The sequence below is a fragment of the Rhodamnia argentea genome, chromosome 8 (genome assembly GCF_020921035.1).
Source record: "Rhodamnia argentea isolate NSW1041297 chromosome 8, ASM2092103v1, whole genome shotgun sequence".
Lineage (NCBI taxonomy): Eukaryota > Viridiplantae > Streptophyta > Magnoliopsida > Myrtales > Myrtaceae > Rhodamnia > Rhodamnia argentea.
This window is the reverse complement of record NC_063157.1, coordinates 1553377-1571098: the sequence shown is the minus strand read 5'-3', so window position 1 is coordinate 1571098 and position 17722 is coordinate 1553377. Positions and strand designations below refer to the sequence as shown.

Here is a 17722-nt window from a genome sequence, read left to right as displayed (position 1 = left end):
GAAATGGAAAAAAAAAATCTTTTCGACCAAAAAAAAAGGGAAAAAAATCTCAGCAAAGGGTTAAAAAAAAATGGTATTAAAGATGACTCGAGGAAGAATAAAAATGGAGAAAAAGAAAGGGAGTGACAACTGAGAAAAGGGTTGTTGAAACTTTCAAGAACTCGTAAGTGAAGATTTCTTGCAAATGGACGCGATTGGCGTCTTGATGACATGCCCCATGTTCGCGTACCTAGAGCAAGAACTCGAGAAAAGGTTCAAGCTTTACCGGTTCTGGGATTTCCCTTCGCAGCGCCAGTTCTTCAAGAGCCACTCGGGCTCGATCCGAGCCGTCGTCGGGAACACCAAGCTGGGCGCCGATTCGGCGCTGATCGACGCGCTGCCGAGGCTGGAGATCGTGGCGAGTTACAGCGTCGGGCTGGACAAGATCGATTTGGGCAAGTACGAGGAGAAGGGGATCAGGGTCACGAACACTCCCGAAGTTCTGACCGACGACGTTGCTGACATTGCCATTGCTCTGATGCTGGGTGTGCTGAGGAAGTTTTGTGGGTGCGATGCGTTCGTGAGGGGTGGGAAGTGGAAAGGTGGAGACTTTGGATTCACCACCAAGGTTTATTGCTCGAACTGCGGATTCCCTTCTTCCAATTTTGCTTGAAACTCCAACGTTTCGTGTCCGAATTGGCGATAACCTGATCTTTTGCATGTCGGAGACGGGCTGTTCATATATTTGATCTGACTTGTGTCTGTAGATTCATTTTCAGTTTGCATGCGTCAAATGTTTGAATTTTTGCCTCTGCTTTCTCTCTGCCTTCGTTTTTCAGTTCAGCGGCAAGTCGATTGGCATAGTTGGGTTGGGCAGGATCGGTTCCGCCATCGCGAAAAGAGCCGAAGCATTCAACTGCCCGATCAGTTACTACTCCAGATCGGAGAAGCCGCACGTGCATTACAAGTACTATCCGAACCCCGTGGCATTGGCCCGCCACTGTCGAATCCTCGTGGTGGCGTGCGCGCTGACGGAAGAGACCCGCCACATCATCGGCCGGGAAGTCATGGACGCGTTGGGCCCCGAGGGCGTCCTGATAAACGTCGGGCGGGGCGCGCACGTGGACGAGCCCGCGCTGATCTCGGCCCTGCTCGAAGGCCGGCTCGGCGGCGCGGGGCTTGACGTGTTCGAAAACGAACCGGAGGTGGCGGAGGAGCTGCTTCGGATGGACAATGTGGTTCTCCTGCCCCACGTGGGAAGCGATACGGTGGAGACCTGCGAGGCGATGGCGGATCTTGTTGTGGCAAACTTGGAGGCACACTTCACCGGAAAGCCGCTGCTGACTCCAGTCGTATGACTCATCGAAGGATCGGAACTGTTGACTGATTAAAAATCCCTTTTTTTTTTTTTTAATTCCTAGTATCTGAAGTTGGGACTTTTTCTTGCTCGAGAGAAATCCTCTCGATAACGTCTTAATGGGTATTAAAAGGAAAACCAATTGGTTTTTGGTATCTAAAAATGAGCAGTTTGATGTTTGAATCAAAAAGTTATGATCCCGTTGAGAGATTGTGTTCGTGTGAGAACTTTCCTGAATTGATGTGCACGAAAAGATGAAACTTTACAACTTATCGAAATTCTAAGCCGTACATGTACAGGCGTACTGAAGATACAAAGACTGTTCATCTAAATTTGATCGAGCATCATAAATACTTCGAGCGGATCGAGTTTCGTCACACTACGCCCTCGACTTAGTATCAGCTCCTCGCCGTCGCCAACTCTGCCGCCGCCGCCAACTCTGCCGCCGCCGCCATTCTCACCTCTCTCCGATCTCCGGTCCGTGGAGGCCATCCACGCAAGTTCCTCTATCGTCCTCCTCCTCCGCCGCTCCTTTGCCAATTACCCCCTTGTCTCCCTCACCGCTCACGCCCGGGACTGCCGCATCCCCGGCGACCTCTGCTCTTCCTAGGCTGCTGCCTTTCTCTGTCGTGCATGGCTGACCGGGCTCGAGGCCTCCCAGCGGTTTCCCGGTCATGACGTCAGTTGGGCCCTCGGCGACGGGGCACGGGTCATTCACGCAGTCCGCCCCGTGTTCGAAGATCGAGGCAGGGAGGGACTTCACAGTGGTGGCGGCCCTGGCTAAGGCGTCCTTGGAGGATTCAGGTGGAAGCGCAGAGTCTTCGCAGCCGTCGTCTTCAAGGCGCGGAGGGAGGATGGCGTCCAGAATTCTCGACGGCTCCAATTCCTTCGCGGCCTCCATGGATTCGTCCCGTTCTCTTGGCGTCCTAGGCCTCTCGTGGCTTTAAGGTTCAGAATATGGCTATGGTGGGCGTAAACTGCCGTCGTAGAAATGGGTGCTCTGTTCTCCTCTCTCTAGACAGATGCACATAGTTTTTAGGAATGAGAGTAGCCCATTTGGGAGCATGCAGGGCCACCGACACACCGTGTCTTCAAGTTCGACACGTCGCGTCCGTCGACGACGTGTCTTGATTCTATGGATTGTTATATGACTTCTACACAGTAACCGATGTTTCCTTCTCCGACGGAAGAGACAATCTCACCAATTTCCCGACAAGCCCAAAGAGAAAAAAGAAGGCCCGTTTGGTTCCTCCGTACGAATTGAGAGAGAGTCGGTAATAAGGAAAAACAGTACCATATACCCACGTCAGAGCGTGGCAGGACTCTGACGGTGCATCATACGAAAAGATTAAGAATTTAATGGGACAAAAGATGCTACGGGCCAAGCAGGTGTTGAAAAGAGAAAAAAACAAACAATGTCTCCCTGGTTGGCTTATGTTACAAATACACATGGGGAAATTCAACAATTCTCTACATCAGCCCTTAAGAACAATTTCCCTACTCTCCTTTTGACAATACATTAGAGAAGGATTTTCTGTACCATGAATTGATACATCTTGAGCTGCATCATATATATGCATCCCCAAGGGAAATGATGTACTGTAGGACTTTTCAGCACTCGCAGCCAGTGGATCTCTGCTGCCGTCCTCCACCCGTGACATCAATGGTGTCCGGAAGATATCTTCGACAAAGACAAGTTCAGAGTACTATGTTAGCAACATATACTGCACCCAAAAATAGTAAAGTACAGCGGATGCAATCATCAATGTGATAACCAAAGTTCATTCTTTGTTGTTATCTAAGTTTAAGCATATTATAATTCTGCATCCCAATCTGATGAATCACAATGACGAGGGTCTCCTCTAATCAGGGAAGCACATACTCTCTCAATAGTCAATACCATCAACAGTTTCGAGTTAAAAAAGGACTCACATTTCTTCTTCCGGCTCATTCTTCAAAGCATTTTTGGCTATACACTCAAAAGCAGCTTCCACGTTAAATCCTTCTTTGGCAGAGGTCTCAAAATAAGGAATGTTTCCTTTGGAAGCACACCAAGCCCTCGCTTTCTTCTCAGAAACCTGAATCAGAAAGGGAGGAACCAAGAATATGCCATGTCACACAGTTCAACAGCAGAAAGATTTTCAGAAATACATCACATGAGAAAAGAAGTTTCCTTGAGAAGGTCTCTTACTAGCGTAAGCAATGTACTTATGATAAAAGCAAGGGACGAAAGACTGAGGAAGGAAAACTCACCACACGACTATTGCCATCATCCACATCCACCTTGTTACCCAAAACAACGAACGGAAAGTTTTCAGGGTCAGATGGACCAGCCTGGACACAAATCATCAAAAGAATTTTAGGCCACTCATTTCAATAACCTTGTAAGCTTTCAGTCCTAATTCATTCCTCATCTTGTTAGTAAGGGTTACCTGGATCAAAAACTCCTCCCGCCAGTTGTTTAGATTGTCAAATGATTTCATTACGTTCACATCATACACAAGAACACAGCAGTCAGCACCTCTGTAAAAAGCCACACCAAGACTTTGAAACCTTTCTTGGCCAGCAGTATCCCAAATCTGCAAGTATAAATATGTTTCTCATTCTCTAAGGAATTAAACATTTTTACCTTCTCTTCACTGAGAAGAGAACGATGCCTAGTAAGCATAATAAGGTGACTCCAAAATTTTGGAATGTCATCATAGTGCACGAGACTGTGTGAGTCTCAAGGAGATTGAAACAGATGCCAAAGCCTGCCTAATTAAGATCTACAGAGAGATGACAGAATAAAACTGACGTGGCCAACAGCAACTTTCAAGGACCAATACCAAATCCCAAAGAAGTTGGTTGAATAAACCAACTAGATCGATTGTGCATGTAACCAACATCACCTTTGTGTATCACATTGACACTAACCAAGCATCAACTCCTGTCCTCCTCCATTTTGAAAGAAAACTTGGAGAAGTATCAACAAATCAACGACCTCCATTGACTTTTTTTTTTGGTCAAGATACATACATTGACTTATAATCCGTGATTCTACCATTTAGAGATTTAGGCCTGTACTTTCTCAACAAGTCAGATCCAGAAGGAAAACAAAATTTTCCCGGTATTATCTTTGCATAATCAGTTCGAATTCAAATATAGTTACCGCTGTTTCATCAGAGTAACAAAATTTGAAAGGGGAACATCTAAGGGAGAATGATGTTAACATTCCATGCACAAAACAGCACACCATCTGTTAGACCAAATAGTCTGCAATACATGACCTAAGTGATTTGATTGTGTCGGCACCATTGGCTCAACCAATCTGGATAACCTATATTTGCAGAAAAGGGTCCCTAAGCAGCATATACGACGAGCTCTTGCTTTCCAGGCAAGAACTATAGAGGACAAAAGCATATGAGAAACAGAAACTTATGCACTCAATGGGACTGACGTGCTTTGGCAGACGAAACCCAGTAACAGAGTATTCATGGAACATATTTTAGAACAGGAAAGCCATAAGGGTGTCATCAGCTAATCGGCTTCCTTTAACGAAATATGGGCAATTAGATAAGCACAATAGCAGCAATTCAAATCCCATCCTCAAATGATACAACATACTCGGAAAAGAAACTAGGAACTATGTGAAAAATTAGCTCTTTTCTCTTGTTTTTGGGCGCACCTGCAATGTGAACAACCTGTCCTCAAACTGAACTTCCTTTGTCAAAAAGTCGGCTCCGATCGTCGCCTTATACTGATTGCTAAACTTGCGATTCACATACCTAGAGCACCATCAGCAGTCCCCAATGTCAATACACAATCAATCAATCAAAGAGAAAAAAAAAAAAAAGGAGATCTAGGTTTTTCAGAAGGATACTGATTCATCAGAGAAGTCTTCCCAACCCTGAAAAAAGGCAAAAAGAAAAAACGAAAACCAGCTGAAGTCAATCACCGCAGAGATCGCACAGAAATCTGCAGATCAATTAAAGCAGGAATGAGACGCGCGCGCGCGCATTACCCGCTATCGCCGAGAATTATGACTTTGAGGAGCATACGCCGGCGAGAAGCCATTGATGATCGGAGCTCAAAGGGGTCAAATTGTTGGCTTGGTGAGTTTCGAGGCGAGCAAGTTCGTATCTTTGACGTCGTTCCTTCGGTTGGCGAATCGGACCGGACAATCCAAGAGAAATTGACTTGCAGGTGGGACACGAGCAGACCAAATTTTTGGGAAAATTATCAGAAAGTCCCCGACGCATGGAGTTTTTGCCAGTTCGGTCCCGATTTTTTTGCAAAAATTTAAGTAAGGACTTTAAATGCTTTTAGTTAAAATAAAGATTTGGAGCGGACCGTTTAGTAAGGGCCTGAACCGCACTTCGTTATTTTAAAAAAGGACCTGACTAAAGTCAATTTTCATCATTTTTTTTTCCTTTTTTCTCTTTTTTTTTTCCTTTTATTTTCTTTCTTTTCTCCGGTGGCCAATCTCAAGCGATGACTGCTAGTGGCGAGGGTTGTGCAAGGCCGCCCTAGATGGCCATAGACAAGCCTTCACCCAATTTGCTAGAGGTTGCCTCTCCCAAGCCCTTGCTTATGACCAAAAAGGGTGGCCTTGCCCAATCCTCAATGATGGCCGGCAAGAAAGGAAAAAAAGGAACAAAAAAAAGGAATTTTTTGGAAAAAAATAAATTTCGAAAATACCATAGGTCAGGCCATTCTTTAAGACAATGATGGCAATTCATGCCCTTTTATGGATTTTTTTTTTCCAAATCTTTAAATTGTATCAATTGAATCACAAACATTTTTTCATTTGTCAATTGAATTTATCGGGCCAATTTTTGACAAAAATCTCTGGGGTAGACATTGACCATCCTACATGGCTCGATCACCACCGCAATAAACAGTTATAAATAATACTTTGATATTTTCAAATTTTTATTAAATTCTTTATTCTTTTCTATTCTTTTCCTCTCTTTTTTTCTTCCTTACCCTTTTCCTACGCCGATCGCCAAGCCCTCGGCCATGGTCGGCTACCGACCAAAGGCAACTACTGGCGAGGGTTGTCCTCGTAGTCCTCGAGCTAGCGTATTCTTAATTGAGATATTTTCTTCAAATAGTTATCTAATAAAGTTCACAAATAGGCCGATGTGTTCCTCATTAATACATTTACAATCAATTCTCTCTTTCGCGTCTGCTATGTCACATAAGTAATTTCCGTCCAAAATTAATTGGATGGACTCAATTGGAAAAAAGTAAAAATATTTTGGATTCAATTGGCAAACTTAAAAAGTTTAAGATTGAATTAGCACGGTATAATAGGTTTATGACTTTTTGGACAATTTTTCCTAAACCATTCATTAGAGAAACTTGATCCAATATTAAGGGGGTGAGAATTTATTGCCTCTCTATTTCATTCGTAGTTTCATGGTTTTGCTTGATCCAATATTAACTATGTCGGCTTGTGGGACAAATATAACCAGTTGCGAGCAGAACAATCTTAGGAAGTCGCACACCAATTAAATTCATCCTTCCAATTCGACACTTACAAAGATCCATGTCAACCTCGATCATACAATCTGATATATGTGTGAGCATGTGGGCGCTCATTTTTTTTGTTTTTTTTTGGCTTGAGTAATAAAATGTAAGAACTTCTTCTTCTTTTTTCCAAAGAAACACAGGAAATAGTTTTCGTTTGCAATGGAGGACATGAATCTCTTTTCACAAAAATTTGCAGGCCCTCCGCATTAATTTCGTGAAAAACAGGAGTTTCCAAGAAAATGTTACATAAGAAACTCCACGGTAAATACAGCCACGACCTCAGTCAACTTCAAAAGCAGTTCAGGAACATGTGAAGAACTTGAGCAACTACAGCAATTTGGTTAAGCAAAATTTGCAGATTCATCCTTCAAGAAAGTAATGCGAAGAGTTCAGGATGAATCAGAACCACCGTTGCTTCCAAACTTTCGAGCCAAAAATTACAGCAACCCACTGCTCCTATAAGATCACGAGAAAAAGATCCCTCCTAATTTGAGTTTCATCGTTCCTGTTTTATACATTCCTCCAGCAGCGATGACAATTTTTAGAATACATCAAACTATACGACTCAAATCAGCAACATAGACATACTGACACCTGATTTACTTTCTGCCTGTCCCAGATTTAATCCATTTCAATCTACAAGTAATAAGTCACAACATGCAGCCACAGGCGAAGCCGCAGCATGAACTTTCTCTTCCAGATGATGTTTCTCATCAGAGCACAGATCTTGCCAACACCCAATGGAACTGGGGAAGCAGGGTCTAGCCTCTCGATTCGGATTAATATTAAGAGCCTTCGCTAGCATGACGACCATCCTCTGCCATTTTCCCCAACTCCATCTCTTGGGTAGTTTGTTGAACCCCACTGCTTGAGCTGGATGGCTGAAGGCCATACTCACTAGTGGGGCCACTGAACTCGCTTGTGGCTTGTTCTTGGCTTTCCAGGGCTATCATCCTGAATTTCTTTAAGTCCTCCTGGTATTGATTGGAATCATAGTCAGAGCTTCCATGAGGACTATAGGCTCTGCTATGTCCTGGCACAATTCCTTCATTTAATTCGCTTAGAGAAAGGTTTCCTTCCAATGCTCGGACTACCTGATCACACGAATTTCAAATCTTAGTCCGCACTTGTATACCAATTTGCATCAACCAGTCATGCCGGAAGCGAGTTGTAGCAAACTGAGACACGTGTCCTTTTTCTGGCTCAAATGAAGTGATAAACCATTATTTTCATTTGTAGGAGTAAAACCACTAAATAGAGCACAGAATTATGTCTACAATACAGGGAAAAAAGAAACACTCAGTTTCATATTCAAACAAAGGCCTTCAACTAGACAATTTACCTGTGTCATTCGTGGACGGTGTCGTGCAGAATGACGAACACAAGCAGCAGCACAAGCAATCATCCGAGTCACTTCCTCGGAATCGTAGTCCTTGTGCAGTTTGAGATCAACGATGGCATCAAATTTGCCATCTTCTAATGCTTGAATCAGTAAAGGCCTTGCCTGGCATTTCATTAGAGGAGTCAATTCTATGACCATATTCAAGGTGGAGAGATGGAATGGAGGGAAAGAATAAATACATGAAGGGGAGGGGGAGAAGGGGCATAGATGCTCAAAGTCCTAAAGTTGGTTCTTTTGCCTATCAGATAAGATCACGAACAATAACACGCCTCAAGTAAGTATACTGCTAATAGACTACTAACCCAATCAACCATGCTATCCTCAACAAAGGGTCGAGTTTTGTCAACCGGACGACGCCCAGTTATCAACTCTAGGAGCACAACACCAAAAGAAAAGACATCCGATTTCTCAGTGAGCTTCCCACTAGATGCATACTCTGGAGCTAGGTAGCTGCATTCAGTAGACTTACATCAGCTGAAGATGACAAAACCAATATACACTCAGAGAGGAAATAACAATCATCAGCAGTGCCCAATCAGACAAACCGTATGCATGAGAAAGGCCTTACCCAAAAGTACCCATTACTCGAGTGGATACATGAGTATCTGTATCAAAAGCTAACTTTGCAAGTCCAAAATCTGCAACCTGGAATCCGTATGTCAGTTTTTATAATCTGAAAAACATCCAAATAGCCTCACACGATAATATTATGTTCTGCATTAAAAAGTTCATCACAACTCCAAAAATAGCTACAGGACGAAAAGTCCATTATTTCATTCTCCTAATGATTTCATCAAGAAAACAACGTTTATAGCCCAAAGATCTTTTGTCGTTTCTCTTATCTTCATCTTATACAGGGGATGTTGGAGGGATACAGATTGCTTTTCAAGATAGAAGTGAATCAATATCTTAAAGAACTAACTGGATAATGTGGTAGTGAATTCAATAGACAGCCTAGATGACTGATATTATCATGTAATGATTAAAAAATTGCACATCATACCTTTGACTCGAAATTGAAGTCTAGAAGAATATTAGAAGCCTTGATGTCGCGGTGAATGATTTTGGGATGACCTGAGAAGTGAATCCAATAAAGATGAACTGCGAAACTTATCATAGCAGTAATGTTAAAAAAAGCATACTTACAGTCCTCATGCAAATATGCCAACCCTCTTGCAGAACCTAAAGCAATCTTCATCCTTGTAGGCCAAGACATAGTTGGGCGATCCTTACCTGCAATGACATTTTCCAATTATGATAACTATGATGTTCTCAATCAGATTTTGAGCTCCGAAGTAACAAAGCATCCTATGTTGCCTATGTATACATATCTTAGTGGAGATCAATTTAGCTAGGGTTTGTTGTCCACTTCACTAAAATCACCTAAGGTGTTTTCCCTTTTTTTAATTGTAGGAATTTTTGCCACTTATAGGGCAAAGGCTTGGCGGTTGTTGACGTCACTGACAACAACATTTGTAAATAACAATCACAATTTAGTTAAATGGAAAAAGAAAATCAGTAAAATCCCAGCATATTGCCAGTTTGTTAGACAAACAGCTTTGGTATATGAATTCCTTTTTCCATAATGGAGGGAGCCTATAAACAGGTCCCATAATTCCAACAGCACATCAAAAAGGCATTGACCACAGAGTATCAAAGGTGTACGGTCGCTAGAATCCACACATATAAAGAAAAGTTCAAGTGTGAACTTGGAAGGAAGATAACAAAGAGAGAGAGGTTATTGATATTAGCAGCGGCATCAGATGAAAGACATACATCTATTCCTCTAAAGTCATACTCACCATGCAAATGAAATTCTAACGTGCTATTTGGCACAAACTCGTATACAAGTATTCTCTGAGCACCAGAAATGCAGTAACCAACAAGGGAAACAAGGTGTCTATGATGGATGCGGCTGATGATCTCAACCTCTGCTTGAAATTCCCTCTCTCCTTGCCCACTTCCAGCTTTTAACTGCTTGATTGCAACTACTTTCCCGCTTGAAAGCACTCCTTTATGAACATAGCCAAAACCACCTTGGCCAAGTAGATTGAGATTGGAAAAACCATCTGCAGCTCTTTTTAGCTCTTCATACGTGAATGTGCTTTGTGAAAGACCTAATGCCATGCCTGGACTTGGTACTGAAGGTCTTCCTGAACCCATATCTGTTGTTGAGAATTGTTCAGAAGAAGTCAGACCTTGGGAACTTGACAAAATTCGTGGCGGAGGAGTAGGCTTTGGCCAATTTGTAACTTTGTCAATTGATGGAGCAACATTAGGTTGAAAAGGCTGAGCTGGGCCAGCGGAAGGGTCATCTGCATGGAACATAACATACTTTTAGTCTAATAACTTGTAGGCACTGAAAAATCAGAATCCGAAAAGAAATTGGCATCAAATTGTCCTGGAACACATATAGATATTCAAGAGATTAATGTACTAAAGAAACAATAAGCATTTGAGTTGTCAGAGAATGACAGGAAGCGGCATGTAAATAGCTTCAGCCTTCAGCTATTGCATTCCCCATTATTTTTGCTTGATGGGGAATGAGTGCTTTGTCTTTACAGATAATAGTAATGTGAAAAGCACTGCGGAGGAAGCTAGAAAGCGGATTGAGAATGCATGATCAGACACATGAAAGCAAATCCACATCAGTTGCCATGGAGCTCTCTAGTATCTTCCAAGGAGCCAACTACTCTGTTGTGAGTATCTTTTTACCTCATTTTGCCCTGTTCTACCAGGTTTAACAACATTGAAAAAACATTCTCGGAACTAAGGAAAATTCTGCGACGCGATAGACAACCATACCATACCATAGTTTAATCCTCCCAAAAAGTAATACAAAGGATGCAACATTTATCCCACCAGCAAACAAAAAATTGAGAGCTTGACCCAAGTAGCTTTCTCAAAATTTACAGAAACTTTAAAAGAATTTGGGTGAAATGAACTCATGGAAGCGGAGATCCAATTTTTCAGCCTCACTACCCAGTCTTAGCAAGTTCAAACCCCCGACGATTAATCCTCATTTCATACCCAAGTTCATTTCTAGCTAGAGGAAGAACTACAAAATCAAGAACAAATTACGACTCGCATTCAAGCATAAAAACTCGCCTTTAGGCCCTTGTGCCGGGTAACTCCCCAACTCAAGTCTCCTCCTCTTCCTCTTCCGATAAAAAACCACAAAAATGCCCACCCCAACCAGCACAATCAGACCCCCAATCCCAATCCCCGCTATCAGCGCGGCCAGCGTCCCCGGCGGCAATCCCCCGTTCGGAGGCGCCGGCGCGGGCGCCGAAGGTGGAGGGGGAGGCAGAGGGGAGGTGGAGTTCGTCGCCGGAGCGGTGGAGTTCGTCGAAGGCACCGCGCTCGCCGGCGGGGAAGGCGAAGTGGCAGAGCCGTTGGTCGCCGCCGGGGCGGGAGCCGGCGCCGGTGACGACATCGAGGCCGGCGAGCTCGATGCGTACGATGCTGCACGGGGTTTCCGAACTCTACCCTGTTGGCCAAGGAAGTGGAAATGGGAATTCTTTACAAATAGTTCTCTGGGGATACTCTGGATTGTTGCGTTTGGTGTGGACTGAACTGAGAGCTGTTTGACCAAAAAAAAAAAGTGAGAACTGAAAAGCGTGAGAGAATATTTTCTGGTTGTTTTTTTTTTTTTTGGTTGTTAGTAGGCCCTAACAAAAAGAAAAATACTTTCAGGTTGCATGGTATTGAAAAAAAAAGGAAAAAAAAGTAGGTGCCAATACCGAACTTTTCTTATTTCCATTGTCAAGGCACGTCACCAATAAATGACGTAGGAATCGAAACTTCGATGATTCTCGTTAGGTGCGAGACGCTATTATACGATCCTACTCAGCGATAACCATTCGAAAATGATGTGAAAATCTATCTTTTTCATCATCATTCTCTAAATTAAGATCAAATATTTTTCTTCTCTTTTTTTCGAGGCGAAATCTCGAATTTTACGTTCCCAAATTCATACGAAACGGTTTAAAAACTTTATTCATATTCAAATCATCGGGTTGAATAAAAAGTATATTATTGTGATTTTTCTATTTTTAGTAAGTATCAAAACTTGAAAATTAGGTTAACGAAAAAAAAAAAAAATCCTCCGACCATGGTAAGCATTACAAGGAGGAATGCGCGTTCTCTGTTCCATTAAAATAAAAAATAAAACATATAAATTTCGAAGAAAGTTAAATTCACAATTTTCATCCGATATTTTTACATATATATAGAATGTTATCAATCGGGGATTCTTCACGTTCTTGCACGTTTATGTGACCTCCACGAACCTAATAATGATCGAAATTTTGGGGGCGGCACAAGGAAAATGTCGGGCCCAAAAAAAAAAGAAAAAGAAAAAGTAGAATTGACGCACCCACGGGAAAAAGGGAGAAAATATTGGGTACCCAGGGGGTGCCATCTCATTTTTACCCATATCCATTCAACGAAGGACACGTGTCTCGTGGGCCCACAATTCAATTTTGGCAAGTGAGGCAATCGCCACGTGTCACATAATGAATGGTGAGCTGGACCACGTCAGACTTACCAGGTCTGTACGCAAAATTTTCTCGGAAAGAGGTGGCCGGTCTGATGTCTAGAATGGAATGGACAGTGGATGGGACCACGTCCACGTGGAGGCACAGACTCCCGGTCTCTGACAACGCGTCCGATTTGAATCCCAATGCGCCAAAAAGTAAAAAAAAAAAAAAAAGAGCGAGTCTCATTCTTCTATCGCGTGGAAAAATTTTCTGTTTTTTTGGATATTTCATTTCAGCAACCAGACAAAAAAATCATGCCAGCTTGACTTTTTTTTTCAATCAAAAGAAAGATTTTCATTTCATATTAAGAAGAAAAACGTCACTTCAAAATAAAAATAAAATTTCTATAAAAAAAAGTGAATTTGAAAAGTGAATCAACTTGGTACCGGCCTGTACAGAAATTCGTTCATTCTTCGAGAACGGATCGGTCGTCGGATGGCCGGTGACCGATTGCTAAATTTGACATCATTATTATCAATAAGCGCACACCGAGAAATCCCTTTCCGGTAGCTATGGATTTGTCAAAAGGTGGTCCACGCCTAAGTTCGGTATCCCCAACACCATCACCGTATAAAGATAAGAATAACACAAATAAGTTGAAAAAGTATAGAAAACGCATCGTCAATCCCAAATCTATATGCAAATCGAGATAGAAGAACACTCAAATTTAGGTCTAACCCTAGAACAGGAGAGAATAATTGCAAAAGGACACCCGTTGATCACAAAATCATTTTCGGATAAGCAGATTTATCTCTTGATTTGAGGGGAAGAAAACAAAGTGGGATGTCCTAAAAGACAATATCTTTTCTTCTTTTTCTATGAAAATTTCTAGATGTCCAAAATAATGTATATTTTTTTTAAGTTTCATAAGTTGCGAAAATTAATGTACAACTTTATATGCCGATATTCATTTATTGCAAGAAATCTCGAGTATTAAACGTTAGGTTAAGAAGACTGATTTTAATCGTCGTTAAGAAAATAAAATATCAAATAAAAACAATACATGAATCATAGACACATTATTAAGTGTCCTTGTTAAATGATCTGCTTAACTTTGCATGGACTCGTCGATTGAAACTTATTGTATAGTTCCGAATTACCTCACCCGAATTTATACCTATATGGTTAAAATGAAATTATGCCAATAGTTAAAAAGTGGGATTGATTTCTATTTTGCGATTGTAATGAATGCAAGAGAGCGTTACGATTGATGCAAAAATATTTTTTGTGCAACCTAGTAGATTTATTAACATCTCAATTAAAAAAAATTCAGTGAGGTTCAATCCCTTTTCTCCGTGGCTGCAACACCACGTGTCAGCTGCTCCTCATGCATTATCTTGATTAGTAACCCCAAAAGAACTACATTAGAGCTAAAGGGTGGGAGAATCTTATCATACCTTGACGTTAAATTCGTTCACATGCACACCACAAATACTCGACAAATGTGACTTTCTATAAATTGAAGCCTTGTTCCTTCTCAACTCTGATTTAGAATAGTGAATCCAAACACAATATGTCAGTATTTGAATTTGTTGTAATGGGTAATATTTTCAGGTGCTTTTTGATTTTCGGCTTCATTTTCATTCTCAGTCGTTTTCGACTGTTGGAAAAGACAAAATGTAATCCCACACTTAGCATATCATAATATGAGTGGACCCCATAAAAAATTGTCTAAAAAGTCATAAATCTATAATACCATGGCCAATGTAGTCCTAAACATTTTTAATCTGGCTAATTTAGTTATAAACATCTTGATGATTTGTCAATTTAGGCTGAAAATTACAATTTTGTAATTTTTTATTAATTGTTTATTGATTTTTTTTAAATTGGTGTTCCTTTTTTTTCTGTTGGAAATATTTAACACTTTCTATAGGTGAGGGATTGTCTGTGAGAGCAACCTTAGCCGGCCTTGCTTGTGGCCGGCAACTAGCAAAGGGAAAATAAGAAAAAAAGAAAAGAAAAAAAAAAGTTCAGAAAAATTATAAAAAAATATCCAAGTCATGAGCAACCTGCAATCAAAATTTGCAAATTGTCAATATGTTTAAAACTAATCGGTAAAATTGAAAAGTTAGAATTGGGTTATTCGTCATACAATATATCTTAGATTTTTTGGTGGCTAGCGTCATTTCCACTCCATTATTGGCTTATGACACTCCCTTTTACATTGAATTGACTACATTATCCCTAACGGGTCTCATTCTTGATTTAAATTTTCCTTTCTTGCCATTTTTTTCTTCCTTTTCTTTTGTTTCCATTTTGCTAGAGATGAAACTATCATACTCCTCTCAAACAACATTTATCGAGGTTAAATTTAGGGTCCATTATTGATTTAAGATTAATGCTTGCCTTCTTTTTTGGTATTTTGTTTTTCTTTCTCCATTTGGACCTAATTATTGTGTTTTTGACAAAAAAAATCTAATTATTTTCTTAATGAGTTGTATATAAATTTTTTGCTTGGTAGAATGGAAGGAATTAGGAAAAGAAAGACCCGCGGGACCCCTGACACCGTAGTTCATAATCACGTGCTCTAATCCTTTGAGCTACAGGTCTCGCCCCTTGCAATTTTATAATTTTTTTTTTCTAAGTTCTTTACCAACATTAGGAGGCTCATTACTTCAATTCAATTGGTGCCTGTTGAAGAAAGAGTCGGCGACTCATAGGCAGTATGCACTTTTAAAAAAGATTAGGTTCGAAATTTTTGGAAGAATTCCATTCTTTTTTGAATTTTTTTCCTCCATCTTTTTCATTCTTGTTTTTTCTATAACCTACCACCTTCCTTGTTTAATTATATGATGACCTATCATTTGACCGCATAATGAAAACTAAGAATCTTTGAGTAAATTGTGTACAATGCATACATAAACCACAATATTCAATCTTTGACTAAATTCTAAGTACATCTGTACAAAAAGCCGAAGTCAAAAAATTCACAATCATGAGAATAATCTAAGAAAAAGAAGTAAACAATTTGTAGATAAAATTGACATTTCTTTATTATAATATAGGACTAGTGCTTGCACATATTACAATAATGAAGAATAAGTAAAAAAAAAAAAACGACAAAGAAGGAGGAAACATTGAAATGTAATGTATGTGGAAGAATCGACAAATAAAAGTTGTTTGGAAGGGTTGATGGTATTTTTTCTTTTAGTAGAAGAAAAGAAAGAAGAAAAAAGGTAAGAAATTGTTATGGCTATAACGAAATTAAAATTGAAAAGATAATGAAATATGGTAAATCGATATATTGATGAGTGTAATGGAATATTTGTATTGTGAAATTAATGCGAGTGATGACAAAAATAAATGCATTTTTATAGATTAACTAGATAATAAAACACAATAAATTAAAGGAAGAGAAGGGTATTTGGGTAAGTTAAAAAATAAAAAAGGAGTTTATTAGCCAAAATGGGGGTGGAAATAACGCCAACCTTTTCTTTTTTACCATTATAATATATTTGACTATGGGCTCTCAATGGATAAGTTTTATATAAAAGGAAAAATTTCAAATAAGAACATGAAATGTCCTCATTTTTTTCAAATAAGAGTCTGAATCATTTTTTCAAATAAGGGTACATTATTTCAAATAAAGACACAAAATGCTCTCATTGTTTTGAATAAGGACATGATAAAAATACCCTTGACAAGACCCTTTCTTTGAAATAATCAAAGTGCTTCAAGCTCTTATTTGATAAAATGAAAGAACTTGATGCTTTTTTTTTTTAATTTCCCCAATATAAAATGCTATTATTCTAGCATAGTATAGAGTAGGACCAAGTGTATTTAAACATTTGGACTCGTGGTTGAGCTAAGTGCTTACCATGTTTTCCAGTGTACTTATATCCCAATTGCACTCGGGACTAAAGCATATGTTTCATCCCGTCTCCACGATCAGGTCTCTAGAGAGATCGATCAAACATGTGCTCCCGCACCTAAGAATCTAAGATGGGTCTTAAGAACACTATCATAGTTCAAGAGGGTAATGACCAAGCAAATGTGTGCTCCAAAATGTGAACAAACCAAGCTGTTGTCCAGTCATCGAAGAACGAGTCTCGCACTAATCGAACCCGTGTTTTCGCAACGAGTTACAAGTACAGGTCAACAAAGATCGAGTCTTGCACTAATAGAACCTGTGTTTTCGCAACGAGTTACAAGTACAGGATATGCACCTGGAGAGCCCAAATGAGTACGCTGTACACAACTATAGAGTAATGGATAATTTGATAATAACGCATTGCAACAAACGCTAGCCTCTTATCAAACACAAGTATAACCACTATTAAAGTTGATTCTGCATAGGCAACCAGGGTAGACAGCTAAGGGCGTTCTGGAGCACAAAACCTGATTCTGCACAGGCCACGTCGGTAAAAAGCTAAGGTCGGGCATGACAACACTTTTGGGGCACAAAACTGTTGCGCAACTTTAATTTTCTACCAAATTCACTTTTCTACTTCAGAAGCCACTTGAAAAAGTATAAAAGATGAACTCCTAAGAGATCAAGGTCAGGAATACCTCTCAAATTTATCTTTCTTTCAGTCACACAACACGATCAACCTCCTAGCAAAACCTAATACCCTCCAAGTGCAACCTGCAGTGTATATCATACAGAGGGCAACACCCAAGCAACACATGGATCTATTGTGGTTAATGTATTATTAGTGGCACTTGCCCTAAACCCAAATCCAAAACGCCATATTTCCCAAAATTATGCACATTTACTAATGACAATCTGAACCAGAGTGCGCATTCACAAATACCGGATGGGATCTGTTAAATGAGAGGCAGCCCACTTACTGATTTAAATGTGACAAATCTTGCAAAACCCAGCCTCGGGTTAAATTGTCTCTGGCATTTTCATTTCAAAATCCTATTCATTTGGACAAGAAGACAAAAATGATAATAAGAACTTCAACTGAAGAAACACAGAAC

General features: G+C 40.4%; 3 protein-coding genes across 4 annotated transcripts; 1 reads left to right on the top strand and 2 right to left on the bottom strand.

Moving 5' to 3' along the window:
• The first annotated feature begins 69 nt into the window (after window positions 1-69).
• Window positions 70-1423, top strand: LOC115737980 (glyoxylate/hydroxypyruvate/pyruvate reductase 2KGR-like). Its single transcript, XM_030670446.2, has 2 exons — window positions 70-607; window positions 819-1423. Exons 1-2 carry the CDS (start codon window positions 185-187, stop codon window positions 1335-1337), a joined length of 942 nt encoding a protein of 313 aa, XP_030526306.1. The 5' UTR covers window positions 70-184; the 3' UTR covers window positions 1338-1423.
• Window positions 1424-2684: 1261 nt separating this feature from the next.
• Window positions 2685-5497, bottom strand: LOC115738098 (ras-related protein Rab7-like). The gene is made up of 7 exons (XM_030670608.2): window positions 5340-5497; window positions 5199-5225; window positions 5004-5103; window positions 3769-3915; window positions 3590-3670; window positions 3269-3414; window positions 2685-3017 (listed from the first exon to the last, which is right to left on the bottom strand). The coding sequence occupies exons 1-7, from the start codon at window positions 5390-5392 to the stop codon at window positions 2948-2950; spliced, it is 624 nt and encodes a 207-aa protein (XP_030526468.1). The 5' UTR covers window positions 5393-5497; the 3' UTR covers window positions 2685-2947.
• Window positions 5498-7276: 1779 nt separating this feature from the next.
• On the bottom strand, window positions 7277-11811 carry LOC115738004 (proline-rich receptor-like protein kinase PERK1). 2 transcript variants are annotated; one of them, XM_048284716.1, is made up of 10 exons: window positions 11680-11811; window positions 11364-11628; window positions 10058-10570; window positions 9402-9488; window positions 9259-9329; window positions 8824-8900; window positions 8558-8705; window positions 8196-8357; window positions 7558-7947; window positions 7277-7519 (listed from the first exon to the last, which is right to left on the bottom strand). In XM_048284716.1, exons 1-9 carry the CDS (start codon window positions 11689-11691, stop codon window positions 7639-7641), a joined length of 1644 nt encoding a protein of 547 aa, XP_048140673.1. In that variant the 5' UTR covers window positions 11692-11811; the 3' UTR covers window positions 7277-7519; window positions 7558-7638. The 2 variants fall into 2 exon arrangements, with proteins under 2 accessions (XP_048140673.1, XP_048140672.1); XM_048284715.1 differs by having other exon boundaries at window positions 11364-11586; window positions 11635-11750.
• Window positions 11812-17722: the final 5911 nt, after the last annotated feature.

Bases quoted from the DNA above. Each gene is read 5' to 3' on its own strand.
- LOC115738004 (XM_048284715.1), bottom strand. From the start codon at position 11,691: ATGTCGTCACCGGCGCCGGCTCCCGCCCCGGCGGCGACCAACGGCTCT. The intron at 11,587-11,634 runs CCTTCCCCGCCG...TCCACCGCTCCG, and splicing joins CCAACGGCTCTGCCACTTCG to GCGACGAACTCCACCTCCCC. The intron at 8,901-9,258 runs GTATGATGTGCA...TACGGATTCCAG, and splicing joins ACTTCAATTTCGAGTCAAAG to GTTGCAGATTTTGGACTTGC.
- LOC115738098 (XM_030670608.2), bottom strand. From the start codon at position 5,392: ATGGCTTCTCGCCGGCGTATGCTCCTCAAAGTCATAATTCTCGGCGAT. The intron at 5,104-5,198 runs GTATCCTTCTGA...ATGGTGCTCTAG, and splicing joins AAGACTTCTCTGATGAATCA to GTATGTGAATCGCAAGTTTA. The intron at 3,415-3,589 runs GTGAGTTTTCCT...TTTCTGATTCAG, and splicing joins ATGATGGCAATAGTCGTGTG to GTTTCTGAGAAGAAAGCGAG.
- LOC115737980 (XM_030670446.2), top strand. From the start codon at position 185: ATGGACGCGATTGGCGTCTTGATGACATGCCCCATGTTCGCGTACCTA. The intron at 608-818 runs GTTTATTGCTCG...TTCGTTTTTCAG, and splicing joins ACTTTGGATTCACCACCAAG to TTCAGCGGCAAGTCGATTGG.